General features: G+C 39.9%; 1 protein-coding gene across 2 annotated transcripts in view; it reads right to left on the bottom strand.

Moving 5' to 3' along the window:
* Positions 1-20920, bottom strand: part of SND1 (staphylococcal nuclease and tudor domain containing 1) — a 434013-nt gene that overhangs the window by 195866 nt on the left and 217227 nt on the right. For both annotated transcript variants that reach the window (XM_054497017.2, XM_063668433.1), the window contains exon 13: positions 3127-3237. In XM_054497017.2, coding sequence (XP_054352992.1) covers positions 3127-3237 — 111 coding nt within the window. The remainder of the gene's footprint in view (positions 1-3126; positions 3238-20920) is intronic.

The raw sequence follows: 20920 nt of genomic DNA, 5'->3' as shown, positions 1-20920 counted from the left end.
GCATTCTGATCTTTCTTGAATCTGACTTCCCTTTCCTGGGGGTTCGCATCGAGAAGATGGCACTAGGCTTAGCGTCCTGGGGCTCACTGACCAGACTGCTCCAAACAAAAATTCACTCACAGTTCATGCTGAGTATTTCTCCCCATTCTTTATGGGGCCTGTATTTCCTTATGGCAATGCCTCATGGGCATAGGGAAGTGGTTAATTCTCTCCGTTTACTCAACCTGCAACAGTGCAATGACCCTGAAGCCAATTTTCTCACCATCAGTCTGAAAGCAATGGCTCAACACAATTATCTCTAGGCAGCTCACTGCCTTAGCAAGCAAGCATCTTGTTACATTACTTCTGCACAACATAAGCGCTAGACTAAAAAGGCTGTTTTCATTTTAAAACCTAAAACTTAAAAAAATTTCACTATCTATGAATACTCATTAAGTATTATAGCACAACATGGCTATTTCTAACAGCATAATAAGAAAGCTTATTCTGGCCTCACTTTCCAGAGCAGCCCTGCAAATTATTTCCATGCTTACCTGCCTGTCAGAATTACATATTTATTGGTGGCAGTGTGAAGCCTGCATGGAAAATATAACTATACATTCCATTGTATTGCTGAGGGCTCCTGCTACTCTGGAAATGCATAACCTGTTCTTCAAGTTACCATCAGATTGGGCTGAATATGCCCAGCACGGACCCACCCCACAAATCCCATGGATAGTTTAGTAATTGTTCCGTTTCCTACTGGAGCTGGATGATCAAACAGTACCAAGACTAATAATCCAATTAAAATAATAGGCAAAATATTTGAATAGACATTTCTCAAAAGAAGACATAAAAATGGCAAACGGGCATGTGAAAAGGTGCTCAACATCACTGATCATCAGAGAAATGCAAATCAAAACTACAATGAGATATCATCTCAACCCAGTTAAAATGGCTTATATCCAAAAGACAGGCAATAAATTCTGGCGAGGATGTGGAGAAAAGGGAGCCCTTGTACACTGCTGGTAGGAATATAAATTAGTACAACCACTATGGGAAAAGTTTGGAGGATCCTCAAGAAACTAAAAATAGAGCTACCATATGATCCAGCAATCACACTGCTGGGTATATACCGCCTAAAAAAGGGAAATTAGTATATCGAAGAGTTATCTGTACTCCCATGTTTGCTACAGCCCTGTTCACAACAGCCAAAACTTGGAAGTAACTTAAGTGTCCATCAACAGATGAACGGATAAAGAAACTGTGGTACTTATACACAATGGAGTACTATTCAGCCATTAAAAAAGAATGAGATCCTGTCATTTGTAACAACATGGATGGAACTGGAGGTCATAATGCCAAGTGAAATAAGCCAGACACAGAGAGAAAAAACATTGCATGTTCTGACTTATATGTGGGATCTAAAAATCAAAACAATTGAACTCATGGAAACACAGAGTAGAGAGGTTACCAAAGGCTGGGAGGGGTAGTAAGAAGGCGGAGGAGAGGTAGGGATGGATAATGGGTACAAAAAAAAATAGCTTGAAAGAATAAATAAGACCTAGTATTTGATTGCACAGCAGGGTCACTATAGTCAATAGTAATTTAATTGTACATTTTAAAATAACTAAAAGAGTATAACTGGATTGTTTGTAACATGAAGGATAAATACTTGAGAGGACAGATACCCCATTTTACATAATGTGATTATTACGCATTGCATGCCTGTATCAAAACATCTTATGTACCCATAAATACACACACCTGTTATATACTCACAAAAACTAAAATTAAGAAAATTAAAAAAAAAAAACAGAACCAAGATCATGAGAAATCATGATCACATTTCTCATCATGAGTTCTTTGGGACTGTCTTGCTTACTGATAATATAGGTAGGGAGAGAAGAAAGTAAGGAGGTTTATGAGAAAACACCAATCACGAACTACATATTTTAAATGACCATTAATGAGCCTTAAACAACCAAAGATGTGAGTATTTTCACTGGACTCTGTGTACTTAAGAATGAGGTCAACAGGGTCTATTGGGAAAAGCCCACAAGAAAGAATCCAAAAGCCACAGCAGCCTGACAGACTGATTTCTTGGCTGACATTCTGTGTGACATTCTACAGATGCTCTATCCATCAGGATGTGACACGGTGTTAGAGGTAAATGTCACATATCAGGGCAATGTTATGGGCCAAAGAGCAAGAGAAGTGATCTCAACGACAAAATCTGAAGCTGAGATTAGATAACATGTGCCCAGAATCATTCCTCCTCTAACTGTAGAAAATAACCTGACAATTACCAAACTCCTAGAACTAAATGGGTCCTAGAGGCTATGGAAAAACTGCTGAATGAGGCAGGCCTCTGAAATCACGTTTAAACAATGGATATATTTTGGTTGAGTCCAAGCAGTCTGCTCAGCTATCCAAGTCAGTTCAGCAATAAGTAGCTCAGTTCTTGCTCTGTTTCCCAGGAAGTCTCGGAATCACTCAACTACCACACTACCCAGTGACAAAAGACTCCCTGAGTAAGAGCCTTCAGGGATGACAATGGCCAGAAATACTGCTGAGCAGCATGCATGTCCTTGGGGCAACCAGCCACAGGGATGAAGGACAAAAGTAAAATGTCACAGGGCTTCTCAAATGGTCTCCTGCCAGCTGTTAGAAGTGTTTGAAACTAAAACTCATTTCCTAATAAATGTTTTCTTTCCTTTGTACATGACAAAAGGTCTAGAGGTGGTAAATGGGAGGGGCTAGGAGTAGAGGCCTTTGGAGGTAAGAAACAGAGGCAAATGTACTACAGACATAAGCACGGCTTCACTGTTAGTCCCGGAATGATGATAAACATATCTCCTATAAAGCACTCACTCATGCTTTCTTTTATACAGCTACAAAGGGAGATCATATCTAATACATACCTATTTTACATATTTTTTAAAATGGAGGACCAAGTGCACTTAACCAAAATTAGACAGCAAGTTCAAAGTGTGTCCTTCTTTTCATGGGGAAAATCTGGAATAATAATACACACTTTCTCAGCATATTATTTTCCAACACATTCTGCTCAGGTGTAGGCACAAAACTGGGAAAGAAAAAAGTGAGGGTGAGGGTCCCCATGTGTTTAGTAATGTTTGGTCTTACCTGGCCTCTGCAGCAAGCAGTTCATCGTAGTGTGATGATCTCTGGTCATCATCCTGCCGGTATCTGATCACTGTGGCTAGACCTTTGCTGACAAGAGCCTCAGCAATGTTTCTGCAACAGAAAAGATAGGTCAGTGAGCACTAGAAGTGCATATGGGGCTCAGTCAACAGAAATAATAACAGTTAGCACCTGGAGGTCTTAACGCATTCTGGCAGAGGAAGGGAGAAGCCAAGGTTTCAAGACCTATGAGTTGCTAAGCTAGAAATCCAAATAAAAGGTTAAATAACAAAGTTCCCTAGCTCAGCATTTTTCTGGTTAGTACAGTCAGATGCTATATTAATCCATATATTAAAAACTAGCCAAAAAAAAATCTGTAAAAAACCCACATTGCACCAGGCTATTTACAGAATGTTATAAACAAGCCACTGCCCTCAAGAAAAGTCTGCTATAAAATATTAGGCACATAGAGAAAAAACGGAACATATAAAAGCATGACCTAAATTTCTCAAAATCTTTCTAGCCAACAGAACAACCAGAAAATGTCTTCTTTTAGTTTGGCAACGTTAGAAACATTGGTTTTACATAACGAAGTGTTTCTCTTATAAGAACTCCTGAGAGTAGATCTTCTACCCAAAGTGGGGTTGGAAAAGATAAGACTATGAATGAAGAGAGAAGAGGAAGGCAGGAAGGAGGCATTCTAGTAGAAAGGAAATTCTTTGCGCTGTGGCTCATGCCTGTGATCCCAACACTTTGGGCGGCCCGGGCGCTAGGATCACTCGAACCCAGGAGTTTGTGAGCAGCCTGGACAACACAATGAGACCCCCATCTCCATAATAAAAATTTAAAAATTAGCCGAGTGTGGTGGTGCATGCCTATAGTTCCAGCTACTTGGAATGCTGAGGGAGGAGGATCAGGAGTTTGAGGTTGCTGTGAGCTGTGATCACACCACTACACTGCAGCATGGGTAACAGAATGAGGCCCTATCTCAAAAAAGAAAGAAAAAAGCAAATCAAGATGGGGAACAAAGAAAGTAAACAGTATAAAATCTGAGATGACCAGTTTTGGAGCAATACTCCATGGGAGCTACAAAAAATCTCAGGTTAGACCCTAATGCAAAGTAATTCTCAAATGCAACAAATCTTTTTTTTTTTTTTTGCCAGAATAAGAAAATTGCTCACTCTTGGGAATGAGAGATGCCACTCTATGTGGCCTGCATCTACTAACTAGAGAAGGATGAATGGGAAATGATATGCAGACACTTAATGATACATATTTGAATGGTTCCTCCCCAACCTGGAAAAGGAACTTAGTTATGAACAATCAAACTGCAAAAACAAATTTTCAAAAATTAAGTATAATTAACTATAGCAAATACTGGAAAACAAGAGGCATGATTTTATTGAGGGAGAATGGTGGTTATGTCTTTCTTTGTGTCTGTCATAATTACACCAAAGGCCCTACTCAAACCATCTGGTTTGCTGCCCTTTAGGGAGAGGGTATGGTAAGCAATAGGCTACCGTGCCATATGCTATGACTGAGTATTGTTTGAAAATGTGGTTAACTCCTAACACACCAGTGGTTCTTAGAAAGTCATACTGTGGGGATGCTGGGAGCTGAACCAACCAGTATCTGTGCATGTTTACGCAATTTAAGGGCTCTATTCGTCAAAATCCAGGAGAACATGCTTTTTTTTTAAAGAAGAAAAAATAAATGTGTTGGTTGAGCAAGGAGGAAAAGATGCAGTGGCTGATTATCTTCTCATTATACGCCCCTCTGATGTCTGTTTATCTACTGCCAGCACGGTATTAATATCTCCAAACCGCCACGGAATTAGCACTTCTCAAAATCCACTCCCACAAAGAGGCTGATTTGCTGGCCACCGTGTCTCCTGAGTCACCACATAAGCGTGCTGGCAAATGCTGTCATTATCACAGAGTTGTGTTTGGCAGCATGGAGAAGGCAACAGCCTCAAATCAGCAGATGTAGATGTTGATACATGGTGAGGATTTAACTAAGGTTGTCACTAAGGGGCCCTAGCAGGGAATAAGAGAGGCTCCACCCATCAAAGAGCTAGTAAGAAGGCTGGGGAGGGGCATGGGGGACAACTCCACTTTTGATAGTTTGAGATGTTCTGGCTGTTTTAAATGCCAAGAAAACAAAGGAATATTTGTTACTGCATTTTGAATTACTGAGCATTGACATTTTACAGTAAATACATGGGGTTTGAAGGAGAAAGTGGGAATGGCAGAGCAGGCAAGGAAAAATTCACACAAACAAGCTTTGATATATAAAGAAAAACAACACAAATGTTTAATGATCCACCCCAGTTAATGCTGCTCAAATCAATTCACAGAATTACTGAGTACCTGCCTGGTCAGGAGAAACCAAGGGCACTTTCTCTACTCTTCCTTGTCCCTGCCCTCTTTATCCTATCAGCAAATGTCTACAAACCAGTTAAGACCTGCCATATGGAGTTCCTGAGGCCTTAGATTCCCAAATCACTCCACACCCTGCCCACTAACTTTCTTCTCTCTTTCCTTTAAAGCTCAGCATCTAAGCCATGTTCTCTTAGCTTCTTATCCCCTAATTATAGATTTCTCCTGGAGGAACAGTTGTGATGCTGGTGCTTAGCGGTAACGAGAGTAAAAATACATGAAATGGTAACAACCATCATTATTGGGCATTTACTATGTGCCATGCATATGAAAATCACATGTGTTCTCTTCTTGGTGGGTTCCCCATGTGATACACCATCACAATATATGGCAATTATTCATTCATTGTTTATCTTCCTTGGTGAGTGATAAACTCTGTGAGGGCAGGGGCCATGCTTTTCTTGCTCTATATCCCAGTTCCAAGCACAGTATTTTGCACAAAGTATAGGGTAGTCTGGCTTGGGGTGTCAGAACCCCATAGGAAGGTAAGGATGATCACTCACACAAGGTATCAGAGTTCAAGCTGGGTGCAAACATCCACATGGAAGGTGGCTCCATAGCCAGGCATTAAAGACTGAGTGTCCACTTGGGAGGGGTGACATCAGTGTTACAAGATTGGTTACACTAAGGAATATCAATCCTACCAGTGAAAGTACTAAGGATAAGCCAGGTTTCTCACTGTCAGAGGAGGTATATACAAATACGGAAAGGAAGAAAACTAGAATGAACCCAGTAGCGGTGGATTGGAATTTTAGGTATTTGTGTGAACTCATGGTATGTTGGTTCAGGTTCTATAAGAGGCACGTGCCAAGAAGGATTAGATGTGCAAGAGATTAACTGGAGAAAACTCATCTCAAGGAAGGTGAGAAGGGAACCCCAGGAGGCCTGGGAAGAGCCAACAGACTGTAATGCAGGTCAAACCCCTGTGCAGAATAGAGGGAATGAAGGAAAGTTAGATAGGGAACGTCCGAGCTATGGGCCTGTTCCAAAGAGTTTCGTCAAAGCTTGATAAGAAGTCAAAATTGTCCATCAGAGGAACCCTATGTCCCTCAGCAATAGGCCTGCCTTAGTATCTCTGTTGCGCTCCGCTATTGGCTGGGAGCAGCTGGTGGGAAGAATAGCCTTGCCTGAAGTAGCAGTGATTGATTTCAAAGCACAGCAGCTGGGCTGTCAGTCTATTATACTTCCTGCAGTTGGAGATCCAGGAGGCACATTTTCATGACTGCCACACATGGTTTTCAATAGATATAGATATAGAAATAAACATATAAAAATAAATATAGATGGAAATGTGGGCTCCTTAGATAAATGGCTAATTTCAGATCTGGGGAAGACAAGATAAGCCTGGAACATGTAGTACCAGAAAACAAAGAAGTGCTCAAAAAAAAGATAGGAGACATGTTCAAAGGACACAGAAGTCCTGGCTCCTACTGGCCAAACTGGGAACAATTTGAGTGTCAAAGAACAGTAGTAGTGGATTATAACTGTTTGAATAAAATGAGATTCCATGAATTCATTCTAATATAAACAAATAAATAACTTGGGAGTTTAATGAGAGGTGAAAACTATGTAGTTCAACGTGTCTCCTCACAAAATATCTATTAATTACAAAGAGTAAAATAGTACCTTTACAGTGGAGAAGCCTGGTAGACACCACCCAAATCAAATGATCAAGATTACCATCATCAATAAATGATGAATCAGTGCTTAACTTTATGGTCATGAAGAAACATCAGACAAGCCAAAATAACTGACCTGTACTCTTCAAAAGTGTCAAGGCCATGATGGTCAAAGAAAGACTGAAGAACTATTCCAGACTAGAGTGACATGACCTCTAACTGCAACACCTGATTCTGAACTAGATCGTTTTCTTGAAGTATTCCATTAGAACAGCTGGCAAAATTTGAGTAGGTTTGTGGATTAGATGATAGCAATGTGTTAATATCCAAGTTCTAATGTTTTTTGAGTATGCAGGAAAATATCCTGCCTCATAGAAAATGCACAATAAATTATCTGAGGAGAGGTACAATAGATCGGCCAGTTGCTCTTAAATAGTTGAAAGGTATGCTCTTTGTACAGTTATGTGCAACTTTTCTATAAGCTTAAGTGGTTTCAAAATTAACACAAACACACATTGTGAAGTAAACTGGACAGTTTTAGACAAATTATCAATTGTCAATATATTGTTACTTCCAATCTTGTTAGAGGTAGGGAAGGCAGGCAAAAATATGATCAAACAATTAAGGCCTACTACAATTGAATTTTACCCCCTAGGATTCCTGTTCTCTTGTATGGGTATGGAACATATTTTCTCCATGTTGGCATAATATTGGACCCCACGGTTTCACTACTATCTTATAGTGGCTAAGTTTGAGCTTATATTACAGCCTGCTTGCATGGAAATTAACTAGAGGGGAAGATGTCAACTGCTCGTCTATCTTTTGAGCAAGACTGCCTGTGAGACCCATGTCACCTGTGTTTGTTTATATCAGAAACCACCTGATCATGCCTAATGGAAACTATTGACTTTTAATAGAACCCTAAACATCTCTTTTAGTTTGGAGAAGCATTTCAGTCCTAGCACTAATTCTCTTTTTGTTTCTAGCTGACATGGAGAGTGATGGCTTACTGTTAGACTTCCAAGGTTGTTAGGTCCCTTTTTATATGCTGATTGTGAATTATCCATTCAGGCCAGACATGTGTAATTGGAGTAGAATTACTGATACACTCAAGAAAGCAGGATTTATAAATTTGTCTAAAGCAGCATAATGTCATGGCACACAATTTAATGTTCTCTTTTCTTACTGGGCAACTGATCAACTCAGTAGTGTCAGGTTCTGAGCCATCTTTAGCCAGGGGAAAATTTCCTGACCTTTCATTAGTAGCCAAAAGAAATGAATGAGACAGTCAAGTACACGGATCTAGGCTAATTCCACTTTCTCTCCTCCCTTTCATTCTCTTTTTAAATTGAAGTCCCAGATAATTGAGAGGAGGAAGACAAAAGCTGGGAAAGCATGCAAAAAGTTATCGTCCTTGATTACATGCTGGGAAAACTTGGCTAGGAAAATAATGTTCCAGTGCTCTATTTCCAAAATAATTAGATTCCTCTCCTCTCCTCTCCCCTCCCTTCCCCTCTCCTCTCCTCTTTTCTCCTCCGTCCCTCTCTCCCTCCCTCCCTCCCTCCCTGCCTGCCTGCCTTCCTTCCCTTCCTATGGGGCTCTGACACCCCAAGCCAGACTACCCCTCCGAGCACATATGTCTTTGATCTGCCTAATTGCTTTTTCTTTTTTAATATATATAAAAGCAGCAGGGTCATGCCCTGTCACCCAGGCTACAGTGCAGTGGTATGATCATAGTTACTACAGCCTCAAACTCCTGGGCTTAAGGGATCCTCCTACTCCAGCCTCCCGAGTAGCTAGGACTACAGGCACATGCCACCATGCTTGGCTCATTTTTGAATTTTTACTGTAGAGACAGGGTCTTGCTATATTGCCCAGGATGGTTGTGAACTCCTGGACGCAAGTGATCCTCTCACCTTGGCCTCCCAAAGTGCTGAGATTACAGGCATGAGCCACTGCGCCCAGCCTCTGCCCCAACTGCTTCAAGAATGAATTGTTTTGGCTGTTGTGGTGGCTCACGCCTCTATAATCCTAACACTTTGGGAGGGCGAGGCAGGAGGATCTCTTGAGTCCAGGAGATCAAGGCTACAGTGAGCCATGGTCATACCACTGCACTCCAGACTGGGTGACAGAGTGAGACTGTCTCAAAAAAAAAAAAAAAAAAAAAAAATTGTTTCCATTCGACACCAAACACCAACCACTGCTAACTTTCCATAGAGTCAAACCATGAAGAGGCAGAGTGAGCTTTTCAATGAGAGAACCAGACTGTGTGTCATGCATTTGCCTGTCCAGTTATATTTACAGCCAAAAGTAATGCATATTTCAACAGGGACAATAAAGATAAAACTTTCCCCATATACATATATACTCTTTCTCACTCATTCATGCATTCTGTGACTTTGAATATTTGGTGCCCATAAGTAGAGCTAACTTAAAAGGAATATACTACTTGATAAAAAAGAACCTGGGTTAAATGAATAAAGATATTACAGGGGCTGAGGGTAAACTTCCCCTTTGCCCTCTGGAGGTTCCCTAAAAATCAGTTGACAAAAGGCAGATTAACAAAAGAAAGGGCATATAAAATTTAATTTTAATGTGCATACCATGGAGGGAATCATAGAATGATTATCCAATAACCTAGGGTGGAACAGAAGCTTATGTACCCCTTTTCATAGGGGAGGGGTGAGATGGGGAATGTGGTAATTCTTTGAGGAACAGTAAATCTTCAGGGAGAATAAATGGACCCAGAGAGTGGGAGGCAGACATTACTGGAAGGCGAGAAGTGAAGCTGCACAGAAACAAAGGTTGTCTTATTAAGCCAATAGTCTCCCAGGTTAATCCCCAGAGCTGCCCTCAGAACTATAGATGAAAAGTCTGAGCATGGTGATGGTGCCCACTCTCTACTACATTCCAGTGGTACATCTTTCCTGATTATCTGGTGAGATCTCTAGAAAGGGGATTTAAGACAATTGCATTTCTGACGGAAAGAAGCTTAGTCAAATAGGAAATTCCAGAAAGAGTCCCTCCCTGTGCTGTGGGAGATGGTGGGTAGCTGGGTGAGGTAGACAAAATTAGAGACCTCTGGGCATGTAAAAATGTCACCCTGTGGGGTATCATGTTCTGGGCCTCAACAGTATCAAGAGAGTGGGCACAGGGAATAACACCATTACACACACACACACACACACCATTACACACACACACACACACACACACACACACACACACACACACACACACACACACACACACACACACACACACACACACACACACACTGCATTCTCCAGCTGAAAAGGATGCAGATAACTCAGTGGCTCTGTTTCTTAGATCTTTATCTAGCTCTTTGAACTTAACATTTTTCACTTACAAACTATCTACACACACACACACACACACACACACACACACACACTGCATTCTCCAGCTGAAAAGGATGCAGATAACTCAGTGGCTCTGTTTCTTAGATCTTTATCTAGCTCTTTGAACTTAACATTTTTCACTTACAAACTATCTACATTTTATCAGTCTCTGAGGCATCCATGGAGATCAGAAAAGCCGAATATTTTCCTTAAGGTAAACACATGTGGGCACATATTCAGAATAAAGTAAACCTATAAAGAAGTGAGCCTGCAATATATTTTAGTCACGGGTAAAGGAAAGAAATGAAATATAATTAACAGGGTAGTATATCCATAATACAGTAGTCCCTCCTTATCCGCAAGAAATATATGCTCCAAGACCCCCAGTAAATGCCTGAAATTGCACATAGTACTGAACTCTGTATTTTTTCCTATACATACATACCTATAATAAAGTTTAACCTATAATTTAGCACAGTAAGAGATTGACAACAATAGCTACTAATAAAATAGAACAATTATAACAATATGCAAGCATCCATAGCCAGTTGATCTAATTACTGAGATGGCTACTAAGAGACTAAGATGCAGGTAGTGTATACAATCTGGATACAGTGGAGAAAGCGATGATTCATAGCCTACGCTGGAAGGTGGGATATCTCTTCACTGAATGGGGCTCCTCAGAAAGGCACACAATTTAAAACTTATGTGTTGTTTATTTCTAGAATTTTCCATTTAATATTTTCAGACTGTGGTTGATCACAGGCAACTAAAATTGCAGGTCAAGGGGAACTACTACTTCATCGATAGTAGAGGCATATATCTCATGCAGATGCCTGCATGCATGCACACACATACATTTATTACATATTCTTTACGGTAACTTCTAGGCCCTGTGATAAAATCTTATAAACTAAGCACAAAAGGCACCTCATGGCTGTTTACTGTGAGACATCAGGCATGTATCCTAGGCCTCTGTCACCCATAAGCCTCAAAAACTCCAATGTCTTAATGCTGGAAAACTGCCTCTACTCCCTTTACACATTGACTGTACTTTCCCCACAATTACAGGCATTCTCAGAAGAGCTAGGATGGAGGTCGGAAGGTGACAGAGTTCCGATATTGATTCCTAACATACCATGTGGCTGACCTCACTTATCGTCAGCTATGCAGGGGATGTTTTACCATGGGGCTGATCTAGAAGGGAAGCTACAGGGTGCTGGTATTTTTCTTTGCAACTAGGTTAGAAACGAGTAAGGAAGGTCACCACAGGATTCAACAACAGGGTAGAAGGCTCAGAAGATTGAAAAACTATTTTCTTCAGATTATGAGTTCCTTTGCTCATATATATGAAGGATGTGGGCTACCCATCCCAAAAGACAGTTAGCAAGTAGGAAAAATGCTCAATGGTGAACAGGTCCAAAGCAAGGCTCTCTTAGTTCAGACTAAGACGTCTAACATGTTCTTTCAAGCAGGAACCTGACCATTTCAGACTTGAGACAGATTTGGCTTCTGTAAGCTGACAAAAGAAATCTCTAAAGGGTAAGGGCAAAAATTACAGTTGAGAGAGATCTAGAGACAATGGGCAATGTGCAAATATCTTTTATTAAGTTACTATTTTCCAACCAGGTCTCCAACAAGGAAAAAGTCATAGAAAGTAACAGGGAACTTCCAAAAGCTAGTGTGATGGCATCTTCAAGGAGTCACACCACACCCTTCCCACCCAGTGTTTTTTATTCTCCAGTCTTCACTGGTTGAATTCCTGTGAATCTGGATCATCGATATTTTTGTCCCCATTTTTGTTCTTCATATATATCTAGGAGGTACTTCTCACATAACGAAGCTGCATCCGTAGACAGGAGATTCTGTTTTGGAAGCCTCGATAATTGGAAACATTTGAGGTGGCACACATGCTTTATAGATTTACTAAATCTCTCTCCCACCTTCTTCACTATTTTTCACTTCCCCCTTAAACTTATGTGGTTCTAAAAATGACTGAAATTGATTTTTTAAATCAGTTTACACTGATTAACAATTTAAAGCCCATTCTCTGTTTAACAAGTCCTGCCACCAAGAAAGCCACCAGAGGATCAAAACAGTGGCTAGAGACTTTCCCAGAATTCATAATACAGATTGAAAACAGAGAAAAATACAAATGCTCCGACATCCCTAGCCAGGCTTTGGTAACTAGTGTGGAGTGACGGGAAAACCAAGGGTTGTCAAGAGCTGCAGCGCCTTGGGGCAGGGCATCCTTACTCCAGGCTGTAAAGGCCAACCGTCTATACCCTTTGACAACCCACCAGCACAGCTGTGATTATATGGCAACATAAAGGCATGACCCCAAAAAATCAGACTCATGAATGGGCAGGTATGGAACTTAGAGCAAATAAAGCAAAAAGAATAGTCTCCTAAACAAATCTCTCTAATAAGTTTTAGTTCATATTTAAGGAGCATTCAGAGTATGTACAGGTCTGTGATTGTAAATACAATGAGAGTTGAGAGCATTTTCTAGATACTGGAGATACAAAAATCAAGAACTCATGGGAACAATGCTGTACATTAATGAATCCTAATCATTCTTCCTCATGGGAGGAGGAAGTGGAAAGAAAACAATGAAGATTGATATATGGACTTAGTCTTATTTTAAGAACTCAAAAAGATGCATGGTTAGAATGAAACCAAAGGACACCCATAAACAACATTGGTAGAAATGCTTCATGAAAGAAACAAGGGAGGTAGGGAAGGGGAAAGAGAAGAAGGAGGAGAGAGAAAGGGGAGAAAAAAGTCATTCCATAAAATGAAAATAGGACTTTTTTGTAGACAAATACACCCTGGAATCCCTACAGCACATACCCATCGAAACTTCATTATTAATAAGCAGCTTACATTTGAGCCCTGACAAACACGTCTCCAGCTTCAGAGGCCACATCTCACTGAGTACCAATAGCTCCCTTCAGTTTGGGAAGAAAAGAAATAAAACCAAAGATACCTGGGGTTTTAAAAGTGGGTGATCGGCTGGACGCAGTAGCTCATGCCTGTAATCCTAGCACTTTGGGAAGCTTAGGTGGGTGGATCCCTTGAGCTCAGGAGTTTGAGACCAGCCTGGGCAACACGGCAAAACCTCACCTCTTATAAATAAATAAACAAATAAATAAGAAGGATGATAAAGAAATGTCACTTCATAATCCCTCAGCCAGAAGAGCTACTGGTCTGCTCCAAGGTATCTCTGAGAAATAGCATACCCATTACCTCATTTCTACTCATTCCCTTCCTACCTAGGAAGGCAGTATTTGGAATTGGTCAGCATCTACCTGAGATCTCAGGAAAGAACAACAAACGGGCAGAGGAAGATAAGATAGAAATATACATGGAAGCAGTAGAATTCAACAACTAACCCACTTTATAAAGCTGGCAAGTAGAGAATACAGTGTTAAAAATACGGGTCAAAGCAATTTAGCAAAAGAGGAGGAAGAAGGCATAACATCAAACAGTTATATCAAATAGTTATGCTTAGTAAATAGACAATTTTATTCTGCCCCGAGGATTTCTGCAGTACTGTAATCTTATTGCCACCTCTTATTTGATAGTCTCATTTATTCAGCAATATCATGGTTATGGCTTTATAAGACAAGTAAAACTGTTATTAGACTCCACTATGCCAGCTCCTCTCTGAATACCACTGCACTTCCATGTCAGCAAAATATCTAGGGAAGTTAGGACATGATGAATGTTGGCTGAAGTATGCAGGGCATATTAAATATAAGCGGCAATAAAACAATGTCCATCTTCGAATATCTAATGTTTTCCCTGATCTTCAATCACCACAATGAGAAAAGAAAAACAAGAAAAAGAAACTTGTTTAATAGAAAGAAACTGCATAGACTTGTCTGAATCTCTCTAAATGACAGAACATGGGGTAATGTCCCCAAAGTGACACTCCTGCTATACAACAAACATACTTCTTTCCCAGAAGGAAACAAATAGATACTTCAAAAACAATAAGATTAGACCAATCAAATACTGGATCAAGCTTGAAGAAAGTAAACTACATGCATTTCCAATCCAACTAAACTGGTCCACTCACTGCTAAATATGCCATGCATTCACATTTTCAACTATCTGCAGGACATGTGAATTTGTATGATTCATCATTGTGTAAAACTCAGCATTTCAAAAATAAAACTCACTTCCCTAGATAAAAGCTTTTTTGAATCTTACCAAATCAGCTCCTCCTCCCAACAGCCCTATCTGGAGGACCATCATACTCTGAGCACCTAGGCCTGATAGCTCTCTCATTTCTGTATAAAAATCTCTGAACTCAAACCTACAGTGTTTTTCCCATGAACATTTTCTTTTCGATTCTCTCTCTACCCCAGTTGAGGCTCCTACTGCCTCTCACATGGACTATTACAGCCTCCCCTACCTGGTCTCCTGGTGATGCTGACCAATTCCAAACACTGTCAGCTGAATCTTCTTAAAGGATTAGGTTGGCAATCCTCATTCTTAAACACACCACACAACCACAGAAAACTTTTTTAGAAATTTCCTAATACGAAGACAATCATTAGCATCATATCTGAATAATGACAATGAAGGGAGAAGGAGCAAAGGACAAAGAGAAGGAGAGGGGCAAAGGGGAGCAGGAAAAGGAAATGGATAGGGGAGGGGAGGAAGACTAAAGTTTACTGAGCACTATTCTAAACGCTGTACATTTATTAACTCATTTGATCTTCACAAAATTCTGACGAGATAGGGACTATTACTATTTCCTATTTTACAAATGAGAAACCTGAAGCACAGAAAGGTTACAAAGCTTGTAAGCGAAAAAGAACCAAGAAGGAGGCACACACAGGCTGGAGGTAGAAACATGGTGTTTCCGTGATAAAAAGGACATTGCCAATGACCTTGTCCAACCTATAATCTGAAAACATCTGATGACACAACTCTCATCCATTTTTACTCAAAAGAATATTTCAGACTTAATGAACATCTACAGGATGTCCACCATGGAACAGGCATTTAAACACACATTAACCTAATCATCCCAGTAATACAGAATACAAAGGCAGTATATATTGCTTCCAAAGAAGAGAAAAACATTGCAGCCTTGCCACATGTAATCATTTTGCAAGTGGCAGAGCCATGATTAGAAGCCAGGTTTTCTGATTTCAAACCCAGTTTTCTTTTGACTCAACAGTGCCACAATTACAGGACAACAGACTATTAAAGGTATTCTACAATCTATCCTCATACCTGACCCTATTCCATTAAATCCCTTCCAACTTTCTGCTTTAGCCTGAACAGGCTACTCCTTAGCCACCAACCAAGCCTGGCATTCTCCCCATGCCGGTGCCTGTAGCTGCACCACTCATCTGGCACTCAGCTTTTATTGCTGTATATTGTCTTTTCTGGGTACATATCTTGTCTTCCCAACTAGATCATATTCCCTACAGATCCAAGAAGAGCAAAACACTTAGTAGGCACTCAATAAATATTTATTGGCTAGCTGATTGATTTTACTCACTGAGTTCCTAGGAGGTTCTGTGGGCTGTTGGATGAAAACAAAGTAATAACTGACTGAGTCATAGAATTTTTTTAGCAAAAAGACTCCATAGAGATAAACTAATCCAAATGCCTTCATACACAGATGAAGACAGATCCAGAGAGAAACCAAGGAAATTTTTTAATGAGTTGTTGTCTAAAAGAAAAACAAAGTGACACCAGCATAATGGGCATCTAAGAGCCTTCTGATTCTTAGCCTGTTTCCCTTTATTACACTGCTGTGCTATTATAATTCTGTAAAATAGAAATAAGTATACTGTGCACAGGAATTATCTAGGTTGCCCTTAATACATTAAAAATGTATTAGCATATTAAAAATAATCTATCCACATATTGTAAATTTGAGCACTCCAGTACTAATACGTTAGCTAAATTATATATTAAACATTTAATTACAATAATTTGCAGGTCTTCTGGGGATTCAGAGGATTTTTTTGAGAGGTATGGGAGAAATGATTCGAAAATGTCTGATGACCCCTTCTTTTTTCTCAAGATATATTCCAACGTAAAGTAGAAATGTTTATTGTAGATCTAGGTATGTTTCCTTCATTCCTTATTTTTTTTTTTCTGCTCCTCTATCCTTCGAGAAACAAAATTTCACAAAAAAGATCAGTATGGGGAGTGTGAATAGAAGTATCAAAAAACACCCTCAGCTTCTCTCAAGTCAGTGATGGTGGGAGTAGGAATTAAGAGTTTGTGTAGTCACTCAGGGTACTTTTCTCTACTCCACCACTGTCCTAGACTCTGGACTCAAGTCAGTAACCTCAAAGGGTCCTGATACAAAAAATGATTATAGTCATTTCATACTTTTGTGCATAATATGGTCTTTCAATATGTGTTTGAAAGTCAACTTTCACATGTTAAACAATGGATGTAACAGTCAACTGTTATCTCCCTTTTAACATATCACACTGTTGTACTCTTAATTGGATGCAATGCTAAGCTGCACACCACGGAAGATGAAAATCATCAGATGACTACCCTGTCCCTGTCCCTGGCAGGTGGGGCAGAGACACATGACAGAGTCTCTGCCTATTAAATGCTTCTGTGTGGAGAGTAATACAAAATACAGGGAAGAGTCAGACTTCATGTACAGTGGTGTCCTGCCCCTGTGTCCTCCCATAAGGGAGGGTGTCCTGGCCAGACTGCTCCTAACTAAAGACAACAATTCTGCATCCTGCTTCTTGGCCCTTTGCAGGAGCCCTGTTCCCCATCTATTTTCCAAGCCTGATGCTCCAGTGAGTTCTATTAGCTCTTCATAATGTCCCATACATCTTCCTTTTGTTTAGAATCATCAGAGTTGTTGCCGTTTCTTGCAAACAGAAGGATCTTAACAGTACATTATGAGGTTTGATTTCAAGAGTTAAATAATAAAAAGTCTAGCTGGGTGTGGTGGCATGTGCCTGTAGTCCCAACTACTTGCGATACTGTGGTGGGAAGAACACTTGAGTCTAGGGGTTCAAGGAAGCAATGTGCTATAATCATGCCTAAGAATGGCCACTGCACTCCAGTCTGGGCAACACAGCCTGTCTCTTAAAAAACACAAAACAAAACAAAATAAAAATAAATGGTCCCTAAGCCTGAGTTGCATAGGCCATGCTTTCTTCTAAACTAGGAAACACGGGAGCCCAGGCCCAGGGTGAGAGGTAGGTGACACAGTTAGGCTTCAAGAAGTTTTGAAGGCTCAGGTAAGGACATACAACAGGATTTTCTCTTCCCGGGCTTGCCCTGTATTACCCAATTCCCATTCCAGCTGCAGTGTCTAAGGTAGGTGGTTGGGCAAATCCCACTCCAATTACGGAGTCCAGGAAAGGTGGCTGGGTAGTGCTTAATCTTTAATCCTCTGCTTAGGTACTCAGGATAGAGTGAGAGGGAAGGACTCTGTCTTGCTCTGTCACCTCACCACTAGTGAGTAGGAACTTAATGACATGTTCTCTACCTGTACACATAAATTCCTGTGAGGTTCCCTAACCCACCTGAAACCCAACAGTTTCAGTCACCCTGCTCAGAAGAAGGAGAAAGGCAAGAGAAGACTGGTGATGAAATGAAGGTGGCTTCGAGGATACTGCCACTGGGTGAAGAATAAAAGCAAGTTTAGAAATATCCATGAACGGCATATTAAAGGGTGGAATATATAAGAGATGAGTATCTTAAAGTCAAGAACATATCAATCTCTGGTTTTCACAAGGATACCACTATATTCCAGCAAACAGATCAATTTAGGTGCTCTTAAGAATGAATGAACAAGGTTAAATGTGAGGCAGGTCTGTTGTTGGTCAAAGAGATATTCTCCTAGTTATTTTCTTTACATTCCTAACCAAATATGATGCCCCAACTACATTCATTTTCCTAATAGACAAAAAATTGAACACAGACAGTAAACTTCTTACCAGTTAAAATAATTTCACATCTGTAGGTACCAAAAATATATTCAGCTTTTAGCTTAGCTTATTATGTTTGTTTTCTCAAGCTTACAAAAGAGGAAACCAACATTCTAAAAAAGATTCACCGTGTGGCAGAGTCGTATGTGTGTGTGTGTGTGTGTTTTAAAAAAGGTCTAATGTAAGATACTGTGTCATATCAACACTTTAACAGAAAAAAAAATTCTCATCTAAATTATAAAAAATAGGTGAAGAGCGAGAAGAGCACAGCAAAACAAATGTATATGGCCAAACAGAAATGCTGGGAATAAACACTGATCAATTAATTCTCCATCATCCATACCAACAAAAGAAAGAAGTTACACACAGCACTGGTATTTATTCTTCAATACTGAAAGTCATCTTATGCACTTCCTCCAGCCCTCTCAGGCCAGAAAGCAATTCTGAGCCTGTTTCACAAAACCCTACATGGCACAGAGCAGGAACACAGAGCAGAGGATCTGGGCTCTAACCCCAGCTCTCTCTATAGCTGTTTCACCTTATGTAAATGTGCTAAGCCTGCGCCAGTTTCCATACCTATAAAATGAGATGCTAGATCTAAATGCTCTACAAAATAGCTTCTAGCTCAGACATATTACAATGAATTTTCTTTTTGAGACAGGGTCTCACTTTGTTGCCCAGGCTGGAGTACGTGGCACAATCCTAGCTCACCGCAGCCTCGAACTTCCGGGCTCAAGCAATCCTCCTGCCTCAGCCTCCTGATGAATTAGACAACAGGCGTGCACCACCACGCCTGGCTAATCTTTTAAATTTTTTTGCAGAGATGGGGTGTTGCTATGTTGCCCAGGTTGGTCTCACACTCCTGACCTCAAGAATTCTTCCTGCCTCAGCCTCCCAAAGTGTTGGGATTACAGGTGTGAGTCCCTCCTCCCAGCCTATAATTTAATTTTTAACATGAACTAGGATCTACTTATTAATAGTCATGTAGTGCATGTTCAATGTAGATTCACACTTCTATCCATATCTTTATAATGACACTTGATGATAATGTTTGAGGCCAACAAGATTGTGTATCATTTCAATGAAGCATTAAGCATACCTTACACATTTCTAGTTTGGAGCACTAGGGCAGCAGAAGGAATTTCATTATTTTCAGTGATAAGATACAGTTTTCTGCAACTTAACACTGAAAATAATGAAAAACCAAACACTCATCTTCACATTTACATACAGTCATGCACTACATAATGATGTTTTGGTCAATGATGGAGCACATATATGCAGGTGGATCCCGTAAGATTATAATGGAGCTAAAAAAATCTGCTATGGCCTAGAGACTGCGTAGTCATAGCCCGCAGCACAATGCATTACTCACAAGTCTGTGGTGATGCTGGTAAAAACAAACCTACTGCACTGTGAATCCTATAAATGTATAGCACATACAATTATGTACAGGCAGTAATGGTAATGGATAACAATAATAAATGACCATGTTAATGGTGCATGTATTTACTACCATACTTATTATTGTTATTTTAGAGCGCATGCCTTCCACTTAAAGAAATTAACTGTAAAACAGCCTCAGGTAGGTCCTTCAGGGGGTATCCAGAAGAAGGTATTGTTATCATAGGAGATGACAGCTCCATCTACATTATCGCCCCCTGAAAACCTCCCAGTGGGACAAGATGTAGAGGTGGAAGACAGTGATAAGGATTATCCTGACTGTGTAGGTCTAGGCTAATGTGTATGTTTGTGTCTTAGTTTTCAACAAAGGAGTTTTAAAAAGTAAAATAAATAAATAAATTTTAAAAATAGAAAAAAGTTTACAGAATAATGATATAAAAAATATTTTCGTAGCTGTGCAATGTTTGTGTTTTAAGCTAAGTGTTATTACAAAGGAGTCAAAGTCTCTTTTAAAAAAATTAAGCATTATAAAATAAAAGTTATAGTAATCTAAGGTTAATTTATTATTGAAAATGAAAACTTTTTGAAATCAATTTAATGTAGCCTAAGCATACAGTTTATAAAGTCTACAGTAGTGTACAGTAACATCCTAGGCTTTCACATTCACTTCCTATTTCATCAATGATTCACCCAAAGTAACTTCCGGTCCTGCAAGCTCCATTCATGGTAAGCACCTTTTATACTCTAATTACTGTACCTTTTCTATGTTTAGATGTTTACATACACAAATACTTACCATTGTGTTATATAACTGCCTATAGTATTCAGTACAGCAACATGATGTACAGTTTTTAGTATAGGAACATCAGGCTATACCATACAGCCTCTGTGTGTAGTAGGCTATACCGTCAGGGTTCCTGTGAGTACACTCCACGATCTTCGAACGATGACCAAATTGCCTAAGGACACATTTCTCAGAAGGTGTCCCAATTGTTAAGTAATGCATGGCTGTAGCTTGTTAAGTAGTATAT

Source organism: Pongo pygmaeus, chromosome 6, assembly GCF_028885625.2.
Source record: "Pongo pygmaeus isolate AG05252 chromosome 6, NHGRI_mPonPyg2-v2.0_pri, whole genome shotgun sequence".
Classification (NCBI taxonomy): domain Eukaryota; kingdom Metazoa; phylum Chordata; class Mammalia; order Primates; family Hominidae; genus Pongo; species Pongo pygmaeus.
Note: the sequence above shows the minus strand (reverse complement) of the source record. Positions and strands in the feature narration are given on the sequence as shown.